At 32.9% G+C, this 23619-nt stretch overlaps 2 protein-coding genes across 3 annotated transcripts; both read left to right on the forward strand.

The window, feature by feature from the left end:
- Positions 1-746: 746 nt before the first annotated feature.
- Positions 747-12842, forward strand: SecS (Sec synthetase). 2 transcript variants are annotated; one of them, XR_013880803.1, is made up of 18 exons: positions 747-820; positions 2204-2298; positions 3048-3175; positions 3574-3672; positions 4117-4175; positions 4829-4893; positions 5059-5153; positions 5734-5906; positions 6214-6302; positions 6874-6967; positions 7259-7343; positions 7636-7717; positions 8616-8735; positions 8983-9067; positions 9623-9712; positions 10376-10498; positions 10846-11058; positions 11525-11720. XR_013880803.1 is itself a non-coding variant. In XM_080165024.1 (17 exons), exons 1-17 carry the CDS (start codon positions 778-780, stop codon positions 10893-10895), a joined length of 1575 nt encoding a protein of 524 aa, XP_080021150.1. In that variant the 5' UTR covers positions 747-777; the 3' UTR covers positions 10896-12842. The 2 variants fall into 2 exon arrangements, 1 of the variants encoding a protein (XP_080021150.1); XM_080165024.1 differs by having other exon boundaries at positions 10846-12842.
- Positions 12843-13195: 353 nt separating this feature from the next.
- Positions 13196-23197, forward strand: LOC145322767 (uncharacterized). Its single transcript, XM_080165023.1, has 14 exons — positions 13196-13326; positions 14464-14625; positions 15185-15270; positions 15643-15767; positions 16115-16185; positions 16599-16817; positions 17446-17521; positions 18057-18168; positions 18483-18542; positions 19426-19586; positions 19945-20116; positions 21318-21399; positions 22159-22216; positions 22603-23197. Exons 1-14 carry the CDS (start codon positions 13244-13246, stop codon positions 22753-22755), a joined length of 1620 nt encoding a protein of 539 aa, XP_080021149.1. The 5' UTR covers positions 13196-13243; the 3' UTR covers positions 22756-23197.
- The last annotated feature ends 422 nt before the right edge of the window (positions 23198-23619 follow it).

The following is a 23619-nucleotide window of genomic DNA, read 5'->3' on the forward strand; positions in this document are numbered from 1 at the left end:
TAATGAACTTTTAAATTGTTCCTTAAGGAAACTTATCACACTCCTAGTTTTTCTCTCGTATCAAATGCATTCAAACATTCATGTTTAGTTCAATGTTTTTAACAAGTAACCAAGTGGTTCTTAACTAGTGAATAAACCTCTAATTTAAACCCGTAGTAGGGTGAATAAATAATTTTACTGCTCTAACAAATATTTATATTAGAATACCTAAATATTTTTCACATCGTATTATAGATAGACAGCTTTAAGCAGATATTAGAATGAAAAAATATGAGATTAAAGAAGGGCCGGAATAAAAAAAACTGGTTTTAATTCTATGATTTGTATTATAATATCTGTGGAAAATTAATTGTAATATGAAGCTATACATGATTTTTCGGTATGGCAGAGAATCAGTTGAATTCTAATCCAGCGGATATCAATCGGTTTTGAAATTATACACGAAAAGGATTTATACATTCAGCTGATTTTGAAAATTGTAAAACCACGATTTCCATACGGCTTACAAGTGTCTAAAACGCGGTTGCCAAGCTCTAATATTAAGTGTACTTTTGAATGTTGCAAAACATTTGATACGGATGGAAGACACATATTTATACTAAGTACTTAAATCATTTCTTTATATCACTATTAAGAAGTACATATTAAACAAGATCTTATTTTAATTTAGTTAGGTAATTTCTTTAAAATATATAACACACTGTTAATTGTTAATGTTATAATTTTTAAAGATAACTAATAAATTTCAGACTAAAATAAGAATAAATCAGTGACAAAATGGCCTCCAGTTCCAAGTGCTGTGAATTAGCTGCCAGAATTGGTAAGATTTTTGTAGAGCAGCTTCTCTATAACAAGGGTATATAATATATATCTATCTGTCCATAACGGTTAAATAAATGTTTCTTCATTGTTTCTAGCGCCGATACGCCCATATAGTTGGTGAGGGGTATGCCAGACAAGGTTTTGAGAATGCAAGTGTATCTATCTATGTATGTATCTAGTTGTTGAGGGGTATGCCAGACAAGGATGGGAGAATACCAGGGTTGTCATTTTGGGCGGGCGCTTTTTGGCGGGCAGTTTTAGGCGGGCGGTTTTGGGCCGACCAATATAAGGTCCTTTTGGGCAGTTTTGGGCACCCCCCTTTTAGAGGGAGAGAAAAAGGGGATGGGGTTAAAAAAGAGGGGGGGGGGGCGGGCCTATTTTTTGGGTGATATCCTTATACTAAAGTAACAGGATGTGTGTCTGTGTTTTTGTACCGAAGGATCTCGCTAACCGCTAAACCGATTGGGTTCTCCTTAACAGGGAAGCTTATCATAGGTTCTGGGAAGGTTTATAACTATTTTGGGAGAGGGTACCACCACCCTCCTATAAATCGCCCCTAGAAAAAAATTACACTCTCCAAAAAAACTTTTTTTTAAATTTTTTAAAATAAAAATAAAAATGGGGGGAGGAACCCCCCCCAAAAAAAAATTATTTAATTATTTCCCCCCCCCCCCCAATTTTTTCTTACTTTTTCTTTTCAAATCTAATATAATTATTGGATTATCAAATTTGACTCTCCCCTCCTCAAGTGCCCCTAGAGGCCTCTAGGGCTGAAGCCGCTAGTTAACTATAACTATATAAATTAGTAAGCTTTTTGGTATCTAGAGAAGGATTTCGCTAACTGCTGAACCGGTATGGTTCTCCTTTCCAGTGGAGCTTTTATAGGTCCTGAGATGGTTTTAGGCTATTTTATTTCTAATAATAAGTCTAGGTATGGTTTTAGGCTATTTTATATCCTTTTTACGACATTTGCCCAAAAAGGGTGCCCAAAACCACTTTTGGGCGCCTAAAACCCGCCCAAAACCCTTTTGGGCAATTGTGCCGCCCAATATCAAAAAAAGTGCCCAATTCGACAACCCTGGAGAATACAAGTGTATCTATCTATGTATGTATCTAGTTGGTGAGGGGTATGCCAGACAAGGATGGAAGAATACAAGTCTATCTATCTATCTATGTATCCAGTTGGTGAGGGGTATGCCAGACAAGGATGGGAGAATACAAGTCTATCTATCTATGTATGTATCTAGTTGGTGAGGGGTATGCCAGACAAGGATGGGAGAATACAAGTGTACCTATCTATCTATCTATGTATCTAGTTGGTGAGGGGTATGCCAGACAAGGATGGGAGAATACAAGTCTATCTATCTATGTATGTATCTAGTTGGTGAGGGGTATGCCAGACAAGGATGGGAGAATGCAAGTGTACGAGAGACAAAGCTGGCCAGGCTCATGGAACAAGGCAAACTACCTGACAGAGTAAGAATTACTATTCCAGTATAGCAACCGAAAATATATTCGCTGGATTAGAACTCTTTTTGGTCCCTCGGGGCTTACAAAAATGTTTTTAATTTTCCTTTTAATATCAGCGGAAAGCTGTCTATAATACGATGCGATAAAATTACTATTATAAAATTAGTTAGGTACATGTTTGATTTTGAGTGTTCTTACACTTTTTAAGGAAGCTTTACATTGGATCTAAGCATGTTGCAAACTATGTACAAAACTATGTAGGTATAAACATTTTAAGTAATAAAATGATATTTTAGTGTACAACATAGAAATTTAGACAATGAAACTGGTTGTATTAAAGTCTCGAAATGAAAAAAAGTTCAACCTGAGAGGGAGGAGACATTGGGCTCATTACTAAACTAGTCCGCAAAGTTTTATCAAACTTTTCTTTTTTGTTTACTTTAAATATTTAAGGACTTTTAATGATTTTTTTTATTGATTGTTGCATTAAGTTGAAGGTCTAATCGTTTCAACTGCTAATTTTAATCTACAGAAGTTGTAAGTTTGTGTATCATCATTAGAGATGTACATAGATTTATTGAAAATTGTCTTATCCTTTTAGATCTCTGCTGGAATGATATATTTGTTGTATTTTATTTCTTTACATGAAGAAGAATACTTTAAACAATATACCAACTATACTATGTCGTATATCATCCCTCTACACTACACATTGACGTAAATGCTACTTGTTGAGTTCATGAATAATATTGTAGGGCTGGTCCGACATGGAGATAGAGTTAACCCTGCGGGAGTTGTCCGCCCTAGATAGCAACAATTTCTCTGCCAACTGTGGGGTGGGAGAGAGAGAAGCTAGATTGTTCTCTAATATTGTAAGAAACAGGTAATGTCAATAAACCTAACGAATAACTGTTAACCTAACGAATAAGATTTATTCATATTTCAGCAATTTTATTCATGTTTTTTTTCTTTATCTTTCTAATAGTAACAGTTCAATTGGACACAGTGATTTGCAGAAAAGGGGGTAGGATACACTCCTCTACACCCCACATAACAAGGGTCTACACCCCATCAAAACTAACCAATGGGGATGTCAAGTTTAAAATGTCACACACGTACCCTTAAATATAAGGGGAATGTAGTTTAAGACATGCCACTAAAGTTCACCAAAAAAATGACCAACTAATACAGGCTTTAGATAACAAGGGTTGTTATGCATTATATGCAGGTTATAAAGAGAAACATTGATATTTTGATGATTATAGGAGCACTTGTATTTAGGCATTTTGGTCTCGGGCATGGTATTGGTAGATCTGGCGATATTTGTGAAGTTCAGCCTAAAGCTGCTGGATCTAGTATTATCAGTAAACTCACAAACAGGTTAGATAAAGCTCCACTGTTTTAGGTGTATCTAAAAACTGTACGACAAAAGTTAATTTTGACCTAGGAAAGTGAACGATTTAGCGGGTTTCGTCGTATTTTCACATTAGCTTTTGAGCGGGTTTCGTCGTATTTTCACATTAGCTTTTGATAGGTTAATTTAGGTAGGTGAGGTAAATGTTAATGATTGCCCCGCAGGATTAGAGCCACCCATAGCGACTAAAATAGGAGAAAAGCTAATGAAGAAATACGACGAAAGATATTTCATAGTCCAATACTCCAAGTACTTCAACTTACTAAATGCCCCTTATGCAACTATCTCTTTTATATTTAATTTCATATGTGTAGCTTTTGGTAATTTAAAATTAGCTTTTAAAAAGATAATGTTAAACAGAGCTGAAACCAAATAACATTTTGTTTTACCTACTTTTAATAATTTTTCAGTATGCTTCTGGATACTCTAAAAGTTGCTGGTGTCAGCCGGGTAAAACAATGTTTTCTAGGTAAGAAAGTAATATTTACTACGCTGTGCTATGCATGATTGTTCTTGTATACCTACATATTGTTTCTTAGTGAAATTTGCCTAACTGTCAGCTCTTTAAAGGAAGCCTACAGGAAATACACTACTTTAACTGCTAAAAACTGCCACAATTAGACCCAATACCCTAAATTTAAAGCCTACAGCTTCAATAACAAAAACTTTAAAGACAAATTAAAATATTTGCCCCCCCCTCTCCCCTCTTACTCTATTATTATTGGTTAACAGATCTGCACGGACAAACAAACAAAAACAAGTATATCAACTTATCTATTTAGGGCTCAGTACTGAATTGGTTGAAATATTCTATCTATCCTATTATTTTCAATCTTGTATACTTTAACATGAATGGCAGGTGTCCTATTATATCATTATTGTATTTGTATTAAAAGTAAAAGAATAGAGGGGGCACAGGTTTAATAGCTGTATCTTAATGGGGTGGGGACCCTCTGCCTACTTTCAATAATGTCTTTGAATATCAGCCAATATCGTCGAAAATATTAACACAGCCAAGTAGCTACAAAAGTGCAGAAAGCAATTTGATCAGACGAAAAAGTTGCCCACCACTGGGTGGTTGTCTGTTTTATACATCTATACTTATACGTCTATTGTATTTAGTGCCTACTGCAACTGGTATGGCGTTGACTCTTTGCCTTCTCTACTTCAGAAAGAAAAGACCAGAGGTACAACTTTTTATCTGGCTCTAAAATGAAAAGTTATTTATATTTGGGTTAAAAAATTTTACCTTCAATTTAAATTTTCTACCATTTTTAGATTTGAAATTTTAATAGGAAGAACCTTACATAATACATATTCTTCTCTTAGTATCTGATATAATTTTGTTTTAGGCTAAATATGTGATATGGTCTCGAATTGATCAGAAGTCCTGCTTCAAAAGTATTTTAACTGCTGGATTCATACCTATTATTATTCAACTAGAAAGGTAAAGTTCTATTCTAATAGGACGGTTAAACCAGAAAGTCTTGTTAATTGAACCGACTAATAGACTAGGTAAGGGACTTTTAGAGTAGATGTGATTTTTATATTGGGTACTTTGTTATGTGTTTAAATATTAATTGACATCAATTCAGGACACCTATTTACAGAAAACCTACCATTTTATTGCTACAACTTTTTTTTGTTATTTAACTAGAAATTTTAATGGGTTGCACCTGCTATACCTGTTTAAGGACCAATACATTTCTTTGCTATTTCTATAATTAAATTTTTACATGTCTTGCATGGCATTTTTTTTAAATACAAACAGCATTAAACCAGCCAAGAAATAAATGTGTTTAAAAAATGTAAGACTTAAGTATAAGCATAGTTGTTTTAGAGATCTAAATTCACAAAAAATATGCTTTTCTACTTTTTTAGTAAATCCTGGGTATAAAATAAAGTAATAAGGCTTTTTTCGTATCGACTGGACCCATAGGATTGTGTTATTTGTCATGAGTTGGTTTTAAGCTATTTTCCTTCGCCCCTTATAGCATAAGTATGAAACTAACCACCAGTCCATTTAGGGTCGGTGATGAATTACGGACCAACCTGGAGGCCATAAAGGCACGCATAGAAGAGTTAGGCCCGTCCTCCGTGCTGTGCGTGTTCTCAACCACGAGCTGCTTCGCTCCCCGGGCCCATGACAGTATTCCAGAGATTGCTCAGATTTGCAAGGATTATTCTATCCCGCATCTGGGTAAGTTTAGATTTATTTTTTACTGACATTCGTGTTTTTAACATAGCCTTGCCTTACTCGGCACGTATGCCTTAACATTATCATTTAAGTTTTTTTTTTTAATGTTTGAATGTGTCACTCAAACAGACAGACGTTAGCTATAAAGCTTCACTGTCCTTACCCTTTATACATTTAAATATTTCTTATATCAACAACATAGTTCATTTAGAATAGATCGTTTATAGAGACATGTAATCCAAGATTTTAACAGTAACTCTGATGTGTTTTACTCCAATGTTTGTTTGTTTTTAAGTTAATATCTATTTAGTGAACAATGCCTATGGAGTACAAAGTAGTAAATGCTGTTATCTCATTGATGAAGCGGCTAGAGTTGGCAGAGTTGATCTCTTTGTTCAGGTAAACAGTTTTTGTCTGTCCTTCTGTCTGTCTTTCTGTCTGTTTTTCTGTCTGTCCTTCTGCCTGTCTCTCTGTCTCTCCTTTTGTCTGTCCTTCTGTCTGTCCTTTTGTCTGTCCTTCTGTTTGTCTATTTTATCATATATTAAATATTCAGAGTTAGCAGAGTCGATCTTTTTGATAGAATAACCAGTTCTTTGTCTGTCTTTCTCTGTGATTATGATTACCCGTCTCTCTTTGTCCATTTGACTGTCTGCCTGTCTGTATCTCTTAATGTCTTTTGTTTTATTGATAAATCGGCATGAGTATTTTGTTTTTATTTTTATTCATCTGTCTGTCTTCTGTTTGTCTACTTCAATTGTCTGACAATCTATTTTTTAAACTAAGTTCTATCAACTTTTCTATTTGGTCTGTCCATCTTGAAACATTTTGCCTACTTTTCTATTTACATTTAACTTACATACCTATATTTTAATATCATTTATACGTTTATCTGTATATCTAGTCTATAAATCCACCCTTATGCACATCTAATATTTTCTTAATAAAGCTAATTAACTATCTACCTATCTAGAGCACTGACAAGAACTACCTTGTACCTGTGGGTGGGGCTGTTATAGCTGGCTTTGACCGCCAGCTGGTAGCTGAGGTCAGCAAGTCTTATCCAGGTAGTTTTGTTGACTTGCTTCTGAGTTACTTTATGTTTGGTCCGGCCATGTTTTCAAATACAACTTTAGATTTTTAAATTGTGCTTTGTTTTCAAATACTTAACAATTTACACTTTACAGGGAAAATGTTTATGAAAATTCTAAATCACATCGTATAGACAGCTTTCGCGGATATTAGAATGAGTACTTAAAAGATTAAACTGTTACCTATGAATTTTATTATTTTTATCATTTTCTTTTTTTGTTTATCCCGAACAAACAGCTGGTACCATTTAGATGATATTTGATTAGGTCGTGCTTCTGGAAGCCCTACCATTGATATGTTCATAACTCTGCTTTCCATGGGGGCCAGCGGATTCAAAACTTTGCTATCCAGGTAAGCATTCATAGAGATCTTGTATAAATATTATGTTCCAGGGATCTAAAGGAATACGTCAATAGCCGAACGTTTGGGCATCAACTTTATAGGTAAATCAACCAATCTAAAAGTCCCCAAAGTTGATGAGCCAACTAATAAGAAAATGTTATATAATAATAAAACTTTGGGGACTAGTGTTTGTCCCTTTCCTTCCTGTAAACTGTCTCTGAGATCTTAAAGAACTACTATGTTTATTTTTCACCTAGATATTTATTCAAAATAAATCAAAACTAATTTATCTGATATTTAGGAGGAAGAATAATTTTCTGAAGCTGAAAGATCAATTGGAACATTTGGCTGATAGGTTCAAACTTCATGTTCTTGAAACCAAGGTAAAGAACCCATCTTAATAGATGTAGAATATCAGGAATAGGTATAACCAACAAGCAAAATAAATCTAAAATAATATTTTGGGGGCAAATGGAGAGGTCGTCAATTTTACGATGTGTTGCCCCCCAACGACAGCTGAAAAACACGTATAGGTTTCGTGATTTTTTTCCGAATTAATTTCGTTATTGGTAGAAGCTGGTAGAATATACACGTGGATATTATGACAGGGGAAATTGTCGTCAATTTAGTTTGCTAACATAGACATCATTGTCTGTTCGTTTATCAGTGGGAGGGGAGGGAATGTGGTAAAGGGGGTGGATATTGATGATTGTTATTTGAGCAAGCTACAGGTTTCACTTTATTAGAGTACATGATAATTTGGTTTAAGATCCAAGTAATGATAAATCCATTCCCTCTTAATGTTATTGCCTCTTATAAATGCTAAAGGGATAGTTCCATAAAAAGGATTGCAATAGTAATAAACGGGGGATTGCCATTAGTACTTTCAGCAATAGTACAGTGGATGTTTTATACATTAAGTATATCTTCTGCACTTTTGCTGTATGTACATTGAGGTAATGTTTCGACTACTAACAAAAAAAATTGAAAATGTTAAACCCAAAGATTAATATTTTTCGAGAGGGTCAAAAGCAATGAAAAAATCCATAGGGAAACATTGAAAAGACATAAGGAGCTGAAAAAATCCAATGATATTAACGCAAATCATTATAGTGCTCAGTGTACTGTAAACATGTACATGTTCTATACCCCCAATTAGGCAGATCAAAGTGAAATACACACAATTAGAAAAACACATACTTATTGTACTACAAATTCCAAGTTATAGTTGTTCTTTGTACCCTATTTGTTTGTTTGGTTTAGAACTTAGTTTTTTTTTAGAACAACACGATCTCAGTGGCGATGACAGTTGGTAAGGAGGGCAGGTCTGCCACTCATCTAGGATCTATGCTCTTCACCAGAGGCGTGTCTGGTACAAGGGTCGTGGCTAAAAACTCTAAGGTAGCTTTTCTTTAATATTGACGTGAAGTGTTATACGCATGGAGCGAGAGGACAATGGGCTGTTTTCTTATTCGTTGGCTGACTTGTGGACTTATATTTGATTGGTTGGATTATTTATTTGAGTGTCATAACGTTTTAACCACTAATATAAATCTACATAAGGGGTAATATTGTGTATCATCAAAGGGGGTGTAATCTGCCATTGTCTTATTCCTTTAGATCCCTGATTTAATGTTTTCTATTTAAGGATATCGAGGGTTACAGATTTGAGGGATGGGGTGGACATACAAACCAGCCTTTCCCAGCTTACTTGACCGCTGCCGCAGCTATGGGTTAGTTTATTTTTTAGAATCGCAGCCACTAGATATTAATTTAGGTAGGTTTACGGATTTTGTCTTATTAGCTTGTTATAATTATCTAAAATACTCGCGGATACGCCCCCTATAGGCCTTCCTGGGACCTATGAGAAGCTACCCTGTAAAGGAGAACCCTAACGGTTCAGCGGTTAGCGAGATCCTTTGGTAGAGACAATTATACACCCTGTTGCTTTATTATAAGGATTTTTTTAGTAAATCCAATATTATTCAACTTTTTTTTATTGTATCTATTTATATACCTACCTACCTAACTTACTTAAAAGTGAACCAACATTTCATCTTTATTTTTTTATTTTATTTTACCCAGAGTTTCATGCTTCTGCAATCATCAGAAAGATACTATTTTTTACATTAAAAATAAATATGTGGATTTTTTACAAATGTTTCAGAGGATTTTTAAGAAAATTGTATTACAATAAATAAAAAAGAACTATGTTAAACAGCTACAGTCTTGCTAAAAGGTGATTTTTTCTATGAATACATTTAGAGAAAATATCTATCTATATTAAGGTATGGAAGAGGAAGAAATCGACATATTTATAAAAAGATTGGGTAAAGTTCTTGAGAAAGCAAAATCTGAGGATATTGAAGGAACAAATGGTAAGTTCGTTATTTGAATCCTTTTTTATCTTTAAGGTTGGGTAGAGTGTAATACAGATAACAAGAGGAGTATGATTTTATTATCAGAGGGGGTGGATTACGTCCCCATGAAGTGTCCACTCCTCTCTAAATAATTAAATTTTTTCATACTAATCTGAGGGAAAGGGGTTGACTTTTTAACACAACACCAACTTTAGCTTTTTTTGGGTGGTATTGTATACCCTTGTTAAGGTGGGTGTAAGCGACGAGAAGTGGGATAGAAACCTAAGATTTATGGAATAGACCCTCCCCCCTTGATTTTTACAGTAGTATGGGATACAACCCCCTCCCTTCTGCACGCCTCTAGTCATCAGTTGTTGTATATTTAAAGAAAAGTATGCATATATCACAAGTGGTTTTAAAAAATTGTAGGTTTAAAGTTACAAAATAGAATAGCTTATCGCGGATATAAAAATGAAAAATTATAAGATTAAAAACAGATTTGTTAGCCCTGAGGGGTTGCAAGCCCGGGCAAACAAAACTAGCACTTTTTTAAAAAAATATTCGTGGTAAACTGTCTGTAATACGATAATTTTTCAGCATGGCTGATTACCGGTTCTAATCCAGCGGATATTAATCGGTTTCTCAAAGTCATAATGAAAATGCACAATACTCCTGTTATAGGTGTTGAAGATAGCGGAGAATTAGTTAACGGAGTGTCCGCAGGTGGTGGTGGCGCTAGTGTCGTGGGTAAACAAGATCTTTCTCTTCCAATAGATCAAAGAGTGGCAGAGTCGGATAATAGAGGTAAATAGAAAATTTTATTATTGAGTAGCGTAGTAAATGAAAAACAATAACATTGGATGAAAAAATTTTTCGTATTTTCTGTAAAATTGTTTTTAACGGATTAGTCAAATGCTCATAGTATAAATTTGGTCATAATTAAGAACAGTTTGACTTAATAACAGCATTTGACTAGACGGTTACACACAATTTTACAGAAAATATGCGAAAAAATAACCCTTTTTTACTCTATGTACAGACAGCTTGACAGAGTACACTAAAAATAAGAGCTGTACAAATGTACAAATGCCAAGTTTTAAATCTATAAGATGATTTTATCATAAAGATAAGAAAATATTGTTTCATTTTAGATAAAGTTGAAGAAGAGCTACAACGAAGGACAGAAGAACTTATGGTTTAGATTATCACAGAGTAACTGTGCTCATAGAAAGAAAAACCTAATGTCAAATTTACTTCAGAGCATCTGTGCTGTAAAACATATATTCAACTTTCAGGCCATTTACAATTTACATTCCATAATTCTTAGAAATGTTTTTGTTTGTTGAAATAATATTTTTAGTTAGGTAATTGTAATACAATTTTCATAACATTGCAATGTTTAAATTTTTCAATTCAGAGCTTTATAATTAGCAATATTTTGCTAATAAATTCTTGAGCTTAAGATTATATTTACACACACACACAGAGTTATGTACTTTTTGGCTTTAACAAAAGATTGCAATTGAAACATCCCTGTATCTTAGTCTTTTTTATTTGCTATGTAGGTGATTACATAGATCCCTTTATAAAAAAGTTTCATAGTGTTTAGATGTGTCAAAAATTTAATATTTTAGTAAAAATAGAAGGCGTTGGCTAGGGGGGAAGGAACTTAAGACACCATCCTATTGATAGATACTGGATTTGAGTGAAACTATCCCATCCTCCCTGGTAAATGTATGAACGCTCTATGAATATGTTTATATAGTATTAGCAATAATTAAACAATTAGCTTCCATACAACTTTTCATCACTTTACTGTTATACAAATAGTTTAAGAGTAGCTGCGCTACTTAAAAAATAATGATATACAATAATTATTAACTTTATATAGTGCTTTTTATCAAATTTTGTAAATTTACTGTAGAATTTGTAATTTTTTGCGATACATGTTGTCAAACTTTCTGACCAATTTTGTCACCAGATAATTTTATCCTAGAAAAAGGAGGACGACTTTTATAGATATCTCGTAATCTAGAGTTGGGGGGGATTTTTTAACATAATTGTTACATCATTATTAGTCAAGAATTCTTCTTGACTAAATCTATATCTACATGGTCTGTTTTAGTAAGGTAGGTAAAATTTCACTCTTCTACTAGATTACAAGATTTCTACTGAAGTCCATTCCTTTTTAATAAATGTATGTAATAGTTATTTCTCGCATCGTATTATAAACGGCTTTCCGCGGATATAGAATGTACAATGTACAAAAAAACTAGTTTTAATCTTATGATTGTACATTTTTATATTCGTAGAAAGCTGGATATAATACGATGCTAGACATGGTTTTTTCGTATGGATGAGAACCGGTTCCTATCCACCGGATTCGAATGAATACGAGAAATATTGTTATATTATTATATAAAAAAAATCTTTATGCTCCTCTATGCAACTTATGCCTTTAAATCTTTAAAAGCTGGCTTTTATAAATAACAATTATAGATATTTTTAAAGCTGTATTTATTAGAAGCTTTTTAATGTCTTTTCCTTAAGTAGCTTGTGTGTAAAGTCATATTGATTCTTACAAATTAGTTTTACCATATCATAATCTATTTAATATTATTGATATTTTAAAGTATTTTAACTTAAAAAAGACCAAATAGTTAAAAATAGGTAGGTATCTATTTAATATTAACATAGTTAGGTAGGTATTTTTACTGTTCAAAAAGACCAAATAGAAAATAGTTTACTTAAACAACTTTAAACCAATCAAATTTATATTAATACAACAATTTATTCTATTATATATTTATCTTTTTACTGCACTTTTAACCCTACCATTTTTTATACACCCTTTTTTTATTCTTAAGTCTTTAAAAGAATGTTAGCTCTTAGTATCTTTACTTGAAAGAATACTCTTAAGTCTTAGTATTTGAAGGGGAACTAGTCCCTTAGCCTCAAGCCTCAAATGAACTCTTTTTTTTTGTCAAATTAAAACTTAAATTTTAATTCAAATATTTTAAAATTTTATTTAAAATATGTAGAGGAAGATATATTCAGTAATTTGAAACGGTTTGATTTCCTTGTAGAAAAAACTACAAGAAGTATACAAAAACATCATATACATGTAATTAAAACCAAAGTGAAGAGGGTATTTTTTTTCGCGTTATATCATAAATTTGGAGGTTGGGTTGTAGTCAAATGCTCTTTTTAAGTCAAACTGTTCTTAATTATTGACCATTTCATATGTATTTATATATATATTTGTTTATATTTAAAAACACCTTTACTTAATTAGAGCATTTGAATACAACCCAACACCCAACTTTACGGTATTACATAAAAAAGACCCTCTTTCTATATATCTCTCCAGTCGCGAACGGTGAATAGTTTAGCTGCATTTATTGATTCAAATGTTAAATTCATATCAAATTGTTATCATTTTTCTAAAATTAAAGTTAAATTCTAGTCTAGTAAACTTATTATATTAATGTTTATCTTTTCAGAAAGAACTAATATATAGGATGTAGATTGAAATTTGATGAAACAAGGATGTCTTGTGTTGAAGCAGCATGGCTGAAGATTTATCCTGGGAAAAAGTGGTCAGCGTCTGTTTTGTTTGATAATGAAGGAAGGTAGTGTTTATAACTATAATATTCATTTTTATCGTATTTTAAACTTCAATGTAGGATTTGTTTTATACTGAATGTCTTAAATTATCGCATAAAATACGAAAGATAAGGTAGGTATTGCATTTTCGTAATATTTCACATACGGGAATAAGTTTCGAAATTACCCAGGGTTGGCAATCCGCCGAATTTTTGGGTCGGATTCGCATTCTTACAAAAATTAAAGCGGATTAATCCGTGGATTTTCGGATTCCGGATTGCGGATTCTTGCAGTTTTTTAAACGGTCTTTTTATAAATAAATTATTCGGTCGGCTGCATGGTCTGGCCGCACTGGCCCGCCAAACATCCGCAAAAACAGCGATTTTTGACGATTTTCGCGACCTTTGACGGCTGCTGTCGGCCAAACGGTGCGTTAACTTTGCCGCCAATTTAAGGCAACACTAAATGATAGTTAGAGCCGGCCATTGTGGTTCTATAGGTACCTTCCGATTTTTCCTAGCCCCTCCGGGAGGCCCTCAGCGGCCAATACGCCAGGCCTCCTAAAAGTTTTTTTTGAAGTGCTCTAACTTTTCCGCCAATGGGGGAAAAATGTTGGGTCATGAATTTTTGGGAGGCCATCCTGCCATATTTTCAGGGTTTCCAAGGATTTGTATGTGACTTGAAATTCCTGCGTGTTATTAACGATCAAAAAACGAGAGGATAATTTGATTTTGAATGACATTTTGACCTTTTTTTCCGCAATTTTCAACTTTGCGGCTGTTATTTAAATTGTTATTTAATTGTTATTTAAATTGCTGACTCGGATTCTGGGTTTAAAAATGTGACGTCCATAAATTGGACGGATTGCGGATTCCATATTCGGACTGCCAACCCTATTCGAAATTATTATGTTAATATAATAATCACATGGTAAAAATTGTAATTTTTACTCTCTTGATCCCCAAAATAATGGGGAGATAGAAATATTAAGTTTTGCCATATGATCAAACATTTGCAGAATATATCCATCCCAACATGATCAAATCACGAACATACGATAAATAACTATTACCTAAACCTAACTTTTATTTTATAACATACCTAAGAATTAACTTTTATCAAATAGCCTAATAAATTTATCTAGTCATAAATTCCTATTTTAGATGTTTATTTGGAGAAACTTTGACTAATGAAGAGAGTTCATCAATGGTTTCTAAACAACTTTGTGCATTCATACTGAAGTCATCAGCATTTAGTAATCATGAAGAAATACGTATTGTTAATATCAATACGGAAATATTTCACCAAGTTCAAATACTTTTAAGGTAATACCTAATATAATTTAATATTATTTTATTTTTGCAAAAATCTAAAAGGGAAAAGAAGGTTGCGGATAAATTCCGTAAAAGTGTGAGTTTTAAGGCTTAAAAATAGTAGTAGAACGATAATATTTACTAAATATGTGTATTTCTTATATTGAAAAGAACTATATACAAAAATTTTTTTAAAAAAAGTTAACATAAATTTTTATCGTTTTACTACTGTTTTTAACTTGAAACACACAACCTTTACGGATTTTACTCGCAACCTACTTTTCCCTTTACATCAGCAAAGACAGCTATTTATTTTAAAAGGCGGGTTCAAATGGTGCTATTTTCTGCTTTTATCCCATCCCATTTTTTTGGTATAGTGGGGAGAGGTGTTCACCCCTCTGTTCACCCTGTACCCCCACCCCTTGGGTGTCCCTGCATATTAGCCTAAAAAGTCAAACTGAAAAATATTTAAACTTCTGCTATAATCATTTTTTTTTAAATTTTGTTTTACCTACCTTAGTTTATTTTATTAAAAAAAGCCATTTAATAATAAGTTTTTCTTTTCATTTAGAGAAATCTGTATAAAGTTTGAGGATGAAAAGGCATCTATTTTACCACCGCTCCAACTAGCTCAGAATGCTCCCTATTTTGATTTAGGTATGCATAAATTACTACAATATTAAGAGCTAGGGACTATGGCCCTATAGAGGCTTATAGACACTTTAGTTGGAGAGAGGCGGGGGAATTCGCCACCCAGCCCCCACCCTTTTTTTTATTTTTGTTAAAAAAACTTTTTACCTCAAATATTTAAGTCAAAAGAATTTTACAGATGTTTTTTTGTACGAAAAACAATTTACATCATCTCAGCTAAAAAAAAAGATATTTTTTTTAGTAGAAATGTCAAAATATTTTTTTCTTTTTATGAATGTCCTAAACCACACATATTAGGTACCTACTCGAAACTTAATTTACACCTTTTAACAGCAATAGGACTAGGTATGTATTGAAGCTATTGAATATTTATATTAGATGTTGCCATTTCGGGGTTTATTGACTCTACCTGTGATGCCAACCAGATAGTTGAACATGATAATATATTTCTGGATTTCCAACTGCTATTGCTACACCATAGACGAGAAAAAATATTGCAAAAGGTAAAACAATATTTAAAAACATGACCTAAAATACCCTTTTACATCCTCTCATGTAAGGTTGCAATGTTTGTCCGTTAAGATCTCTCTTACCACTGAACTAGTTTAATTTTCCATTACATGGAAACTTCAGATAGGTCTCTAGACTGTTAAGGGCCATTCTATTTTACATTTATAACCTTTGAATGGTTTTAGGCTATTTTTCTTACCCCTTCTAAGGAATGCAGACGCTAATTGCTTCATATAACACTAAATAACAAACTATTTACTGAATACATATGTTTATTCATGATTTTTTTTTATTGTAAAAGCTTTAGTTACCCATGAGTTACTTGTATACTTTTTTAAAGGGCAAAAGAAACCAGAGTATGAAAGAAGTTCCGACGTTTTGCTCAAATTGTCATCACCCTTATCATGAAAGGTAAAAGTTATGTAATAACTAAGGGCACTAGAGAGTGGGGGATTTTTTATAAAGTATTTCTCTTGGGAGGATGATGGTACCCTCCCTCATAATAGTTGTAAACCTTCACTATAAATAAAAACCATATCGTTTTAGCTAATAGTGAGAATTAAAATACATAAGTACAGTTAGACATCCTTTAACTTTTACAAAGGCATAATACCTGTTGAATCATTATAAATTTTGTAACAGTTTTTTTTTGCGTCTAATACGTACCTTCTTAATATACTTTACTTTTTTTAATCCTTATAGTAAAGTAACAGGATCTGTGTTGTGTCGGTCCATACCGAAGGGTATTGCTAACCGCTGAACCGATTGGTGATTCAAGTCTTGCATTTTGCACACGACACGTTTTCAATCATTTATTTTTCTAGGCCACTAGAATCAGAACTTTCCAACAGCGAATCCGAATCTCCAGATGGCCAAAAATACCCGAGAAAAGTAAAAAAGAAAACCAAAGCAAAATCCTTGAGAAAAATTGCAAGGAATAACATAATATCCACGAAAAAGAAGGGACTGTCGAGTGAATCAGAGTTGAAGATAGTTGATAATGTTAAAATGTTTTTGGAGCACACAAAAGAAGAAAGATTAAAGTAAGTATTTACTATTTATTGTATTAGCGCTTATATGTATATATTTATACAGGCATTCCCCAAAAACTTCCCTTGACCTATGTGAAGCTTCATTGTAAAGGAAAACCATATCAGTACAGTGGTTAGTGAGATCTTTTGCTATAAACTAAGACATCGTGAAACTTGTATAAATAAATATAATTAAAAAGGAAAGTTTCTTTAATCTATTTAACAATGAAGAATTTTGGTTTGTCACTTCATCTTTAACTTTCCTGTCTGTAAGAGCTTGAAATTAATTAATCAATTCTTTTTCGGTTTTGTAATACAAAATACCTATATGAAACAACACATTTGTGAATATTTTTAAAGCTTTTTAAAGAAAAATTTTACTATAGGAGGAATGTCCCCAACCCCAACTCTTCAACTGTTTTCATTCATTATCCTCCATTTTAAAGTAGTATGTTTTGTTTGAAGCTAAAGATCTCGGAAATTGTTGGTTGTACTTTTTAGAGAAGCATTATAAATGTCTTGGAAAGATATTAGGCTATTTTCCTGACATCCTCCACCCTCCCCTAGACGCTAGGGGCAAAGGAACTAGTCAAAGAATTATAATATACTGGTAAAAATAATTTTTAGATTTTAATCCTAGGAGAGGCCAATATATGAGTTTTGATAAATCAGAGCGGAGTACAATTAAAGAATATGCTTCTAGATTTGGTGTCAAGGTAATAATTTATATTATAAAATTAGCGGCTGTGCCCCTAGCATATAAATCAGAGCGGAGTACAATTAAAGAATATGCTTCTAGATATGGTGTCAAGGTAATAATTTATATTATAAAATTAGCGGCTGTGCCCCTAGCATATAAATCAGAGAGGAGTACAATTAAAGAATATGCTTCTAGATATGGTGTCAAGGTAACAATTTCAGAGAGGGACATTAAGCTGTTTAACAACCATGGGAACTTTTTGATTGGTTGGTTCATTGAGTTAAGTGTTCAAATGTTTCAACCACTAATTTGATTTACAGAAGGTATAATTTTGTGTATCATCATTGGAGATGTACTTCAATTTATCGGCCATTGACCTGTAGCACTTTACATTATAAAATTGTCATATAAAAATAACTTGTTTTGTATACAGGTGATCATATATAAAAATATTATCTTTTTTACCTACTTTTCTTTTGTCTTAAAATAAGAAAATTGTTTTCATAATTGGAAATCTAAAGATATATGTTGACACTCATTCAATTTTGAAGGAAGCTTCACGCCTGTTGAGCCAGAAACAAGGGCAACCCATTGCAGAGAGCACAATCAGAAGTATAGCCACCAGTTTTAATAACACTTCTGATCAACTTAAACTTCAAATAGGTACAATTAATGTTTTATCACTTATGTTTTGCTCTATATTAGAAATAGTTGTGATAAATAATCTCAAAAGCTTTGTATCAGGACTTTTACATTTTAGTACTTTTATTAAATATCATTATTTTATAAAAATATATTTAGAAAATGAAAAAAATATAAGGGAAGATAGATAGGACTATTATGAAGCTCTCTTGAGAGTCCAATAGTTTTGTTGTAAATGAAAAAAAGTGCATATATCTTCTTTTTATATAGGAATTTTAAAGATAAGTGTTAATTGCTATGTAAAAGTCAAAAGTAATAAAATGAAACTCTTTTAGGTGAATATGCCAAGCTGTATGGTTCGGAATTAGCATCAAGACATTTCACAACATTATTAGGTGAGTAGTTTTTTCGAACAATATGACAATTTCGTTCATTAATAGAGCAGCAATGACAAATATTTTTTTTGCTTATAATATTGCCACCTTGAAGAGTTATTACTTTAAGACAAAGTTTATGCTGATAAATTTACTTTATTGAAACAATAGTCTTTACTTTATAGATTAACTAGCGGCTACGCCCCTAGAGGCCTCTTAGATTTTAAAAGAAAAAGTAAAAAAAAATATTTTGGGGGATGGAAATTGGGGAGGCGGTGCCGGGTTCCCCCCCTCTCCATAATTTTTAATTTTAGTTAAAAAATAAATTTATTTTTTTTTGGAGGGGGGGATTTTTCATTTTGGGAGGGGGGTATTTTTCATTTGGGGGGGGGGCGGGGTTGTCCCACCTTCCAAGAAAATAGTTATAAACCCTATGAGAAGCTACCCTGTTAAGGAGAACCCGATCGGTTCAGCGGTTAGCGAGATCCTTCGGTACAAACACACAGATAAACATCCTGTTACTTTAGTATAAGGATTTAGAAATATATTTCTGTGAACATGGCACCCTCTTCAGTCTAAAATTAATTTAACTTACATTTTAAAAGACTAGGTAGTAGATTTAAAGAAAGGGGTGAATTTTTTCGCAATATAAAATTGGGTTCGAGCTTCCTGTCAAATGTGCTTATTAGGTCAAACTGTGTTTAATTATGCGGTTGGTCAAAATTAAGAACAATTTGAACTAATAAGAGTATTTGACTACAACCCAACTTTACGCAATTACGTGAAAAAAATGACCCTCTGTGTAAAAAATTATAGACATAAAAAATTCCTACAATAATATGAACCTAATGCAGTTTAAAATTTAGGCTTTTAAATCCCTTTAAATGTTAATGAAATATTACAGGCCGTGGTATTAATGTATCCAGCTGTGATAGTTATAAACAAATGTACGAGTCTGCTTTAAAAACCATGGAAAATAACAAGCAAAATATAGCAGAAGAACAATCTCAAGATCTTTCCATAAAATCAAATTCATTAAACCAAAGAAAATCCAAGTCAAATAAGGTAAAGAGCAGGAATCTAAAAGCATAAGACAATTGCCTATAAATTAATGAACAATAACATCCCCAATGATGGTACACAAAATTACCCCTTCTGTAGATTACAATTAGTGGTTGTAACTTTTGGACACAACTTACTTGAACCAACCAATCAAAATACAATAGAAGTCTTCAAAGTTATTAAGCCAATGAATAAGATTATGTATTGTAAAACTTCGGGGACTAGTGTAATAAACAGGCCAATGTCCCTTCCCTCTCTTGGTAAAGGGTTAGTTTGGTTAAGTAAATTATAAACTTTCTTAAAAATTATTTTTTTTAGGTACCTACTAATCACATTTATTTTTTTTTATTTGTTTTTTTAGGACAAAGTTATTCCACGTGGTAAATATGTGCGCTATGACGAAGCGACGCGCATGCGCATAGTTGATTATGCGCAGTTGCACGGTGTGGCCGCAGCGTCGAGACACTTCTCCTCGGAACTTAGTGCGCCTGTCAGTGAATCTACTATTAGATCTATGCGGGAGAAACTTATAGGTAAAGATTTTTATTTTTATTCCTATTTGTTTGCTTCTCTTAAATTGTTGCTTCTTGATTTTATGGCTATTTTCCATCTTTGCCTGATAAAAAAAACAGATAGGTAGTTGATTGAACTGAAAAAAATTAATCCTGAAAAAAGTGGAATATTGCGTAATACTTTATAAAAATAACAGAATAAATGTCGGTATGTGTGTCGTATATACCTCGCTAACTACTGAACAGATATGAATTAAGTGAAGCTTCTTATAGGTCCAGAAAAAGTTTTTTTAAGAAATCCCCCCTGGAAAATATCCCCCTCCCCCTTTAAAAAAAACTCTAGTCCTCCTAGAAGCAGGGTTGGCATAAAAAAAACAAGTAAAAAAACCAAGTTGGGTTTTATTGGGTTTTTTAACTCAAAAAACCAAAAAAAAACGGGTTTTTTAAAATGTACCTTTTGTCGATAATGTTTACTCTATTTTGACTCACAAGGAGTACTAATTTCAAACAACTAATAGAAATTATAAAAACATTTTATTTTAACTTTTGTATAACTGCATTTTAACTGCTTATTTTTTATATAAAAGTAACAAAATGTCTGTCTATATGTACCAAAATAACTTCCCTAACCACTGAACCGATATGGTTTTCAATTACAATTTAAGCTTCTCACGGGTCTGTTGAAGATTTTTAATTACTTTGGGGGGAAGTTACCGCCACCCTCTAAAAATAAATTGCCCATAGAAAAAATACCCTTCTAAAAAATGTAATTTAACACCGAAAATATTTAATAAGAGCGATTACGCCCATAGAAGCTTCTAGGGGCATTTGAGGAGGGAGGAGTTGAATTTGGTAACCCAATTTAGATTCAAAAAGAAAAATATTTTTTTTTTTGGGGGGGGGGGGAGATTTCACTTTAAAGGGTGGTGGTACCCTCCCCCAAAATTTAAATAAACCTATCCTGGACCTATTATATGAAAAGCTACCCTGTGCAGGAGAACCATACCGATTCAGCGGTTAGCAAGATCCTATGATACAATAAATCCCAAAAAAAACCGGGTTTAATTAATAAAACCCACTGGGTTGGGTTATTTAAAAAAAACCGGGTTTTTACCAACCCTGCCTAGAAGCCTTTAAGAGCTTAGCTACTAGCATGAACTTATAAAGTAACAAAAAGTAACAAAAACTTTGCTATTGGATTTAATCGTCCACGTATTTCTAGATGGCAAAAGTTCGCAAAGAGAAAAGGGTCGACCTGCCATCATGGGTTCATATGATCACACTCTTATGAAAGCTTTGTGCAGGTAAAAATATTTTCAATGTGGCTTTGAAACCGATGAATATCTGGTGGATAAGAACCAGTTCTCAGCCACACTAAAAAATCATGTATCGGATTGTATTATGTCCACTTTTCTACGAATATAAAAATCTACAATCATAATGTTTTAACCAGTTTTGTTAGCACGTGCCTTCGACATCTCGAGGCTATCAAAACTGGTTTTAATCTTGTATAATTGTATATTTTTATATCTGCGGAAAGCTCTTTATAATACGATGTGATAAAAAACTATTGTAATTATTTTTAAGCGTAAATTGATACACGACCACTTGTCGGGAATGGGTCAGGTCTACCATACTTTGAGTCTTAGTGAAAGATGCTTCTGCAATTTACCTCAAGGTGCCCTTTAGAGCACAGAATTCCCCTTTCTAAATTAATATGAAATAGATTGAAAATCAGAGAGAGGAGTAGTTTTTCTTTTGTTTCCTCATTACTTTAGGTTAGGTAAAATTGGGTACTGGGTAGCCCTGCAGTGTTAGGGTACCGCAGTTAGGGGCCCTGAACAGGTTAGGCATTGGGAAATAGGGGGGGGGGGAGGGGGGTCAGTGTTCGATTGGCAACTTGAGGGAAAACACCAACGGTTCAAATTAAGATTTTTCGACTTTAGTTTTCAATGGCCCTTTCAGTCCAAGACAAAAGTAAAGCAATCAAAGTGTTGTCTTGAATTTTATTCATGAACGGTGGGCTACATTTAATTAAGACATTATATTATCAATAATTTAAGGTTACAATCAAGTGGTGAAAAGATGACAACATTTGCTATAATAGCTGTGGCAAAACAGGTCTGTTTGTTTATATTAACAGGTTCGAGTCAGAAACCGCGTCATACTAAAGACGTTGTTATATAGCAGGGGGGAGGGGGGGGGGGAGTAACCATTGGAAACCAAAGCTTTAAAGCTTAGCCATGTATCTTGTTATTGGCACACAATCTTTTGGTTTTTTAATTTTTTGTTTTAAACAAGTAGTGTCAAAACCCATCAACCAACCAATAATTTCAATCTACAGAAGGAGTCATTTTTTTACAAACATTAGAATGTATATATTTTTTTTTATATTGTCTTATCCCTTAAGATCCCTGATATATGGTAATTGTGCTAAAAAACTATAATCGCACATTAAATCAAAAAATATTATTAAAAAAATGTTATTTTAATTTTTATTGTTTCAGATTCGTGATGAATTACACGAAGGAGAAAATATTGGCGAACTTTCAAAAACCTGGGCTAAATCTGTCCTCAAAAGATTTAATAAACTGTATTCAAATAAAAAAGAAGAAAAAACAGAAAATAAATTAGATAAGAAAAATAATGATTCTAACTAATAACTGTCATTTGGTTAAAGTTTCAGAAAATATTTTTTTCTTCTGGTGAAATATCCTTGTACCTGAACCTAATGTAGATTTAAATTCTATACTAGTTATTATTGCGACATTTTTCGCAGATATTACAGTAAAAATAATAAGATTAAAACCAGTTTTGTTAGACACGAGGGGCCGAAGGCCCGGGCAAACAAATCTGTCATCAATTTATGATTTTTAAAAATATTCGTGGAAAATTGTCTGTAATACGATGCTATACACGATTTTTTATTATGACTGAGAATTGGTTTTAATACAGCGGATATTAATCGGGTTTGAAGCCATACTGAAAAATCATGTATAGAATTTTTTAAAGTGATAATTTAAAAATCTATACTTACTGTAGTATTGTAATTGGCTGTGAAAAGTTGGTATTTTTAATAAATAAATGTTTATTAATATAAAATCCTTTCTAATATAGTATTTTATTAGTTGCTACGCTTCTTAAATCGTACCTAACTGTTATAGGAATCATCATGCAAAGTTTGAAATTGATATGACAATGCTAACATGACTACATAGACAAAAAAAAAACTATCGTTACGAACAGAGTTCCGTTCCTACTTATAGAAAAATGGGTCAGGCTAGCATTACAGATAGAAGGGTAGACAAGAACATTTAAAGAGTAGCTTCGCTACTAAAAGAAATATTTTAAAGTTATGGACCAGTACTTCTAAGAACACCCGCGACCGTGGCTCAACTCGTAGCGCATCCGCTCGTCATCGGGGAGGTAATAGGCTCGGATCTCGGTCTGACATCGCGTCATGTCCAATAACATTTAAAATGGTTCCTACTGCTGCTACATCAGGTGCGCGAAATAAATAGTTA

Source organism: Acartia tonsa, chromosome 6 (assembly GCF_053477335.1).
Source record: "Acartia tonsa isolate MP-2025a chromosome 6, ASM5347733v1, whole genome shotgun sequence".
NCBI classification, from domain to species: domain Eukaryota; kingdom Metazoa; phylum Arthropoda; class Copepoda; order Calanoida; family Acartiidae; genus Acartia; species Acartia tonsa.

What these genes read in the sequence shown, in the direction of transcription:
- SecS (XM_080165024.1), top strand. Translation starts at nt 778, where the DNA reads ATGGCCTCCAGTTCCAAGTGCTGTGAATTAGCTGCCAGAATTG. An exon ending in AAGGCAAACTACCTGACAGA is followed by an intron (nt 2,299 to 3,047) that starts GTAAGAATTACT and finishes ATAATATTGTAG; the next exon opens with GGCTGGTCCGACATGGAGAT. An exon ending in ATCAGTAAACTCACAAACAG is followed by an intron (nt 3,673 to 4,116) that starts GTTAGATAAAGC and finishes ATAATTTTTCAG; the next exon opens with TATGCTTCTGGATACTCTAA.
- LOC145322767 (XM_080165023.1), top strand. Translation starts at nt 13,244, where the DNA reads ATGTCTTGTGTTGAAGCAGCATGGCTGAAGATTTATCCTGGGAAAAAG. An exon ending in GAGAAAAAATATTGCAAAAG is followed by an intron (nt 15,768 to 16,114) that starts GTAAAACAATAT and finishes ACTTTTTTAAAG; the next exon opens with GGCAAAAGAAACCAGAGTAT. An exon ending in CTTCTAGATTTGGTGTCAAG is followed by an intron (nt 17,522 to 18,056) that starts GTAATAATTTAT and finishes TCAATTTTGAAG; the next exon opens with GAAGCTTCACGCCTGTTGAG.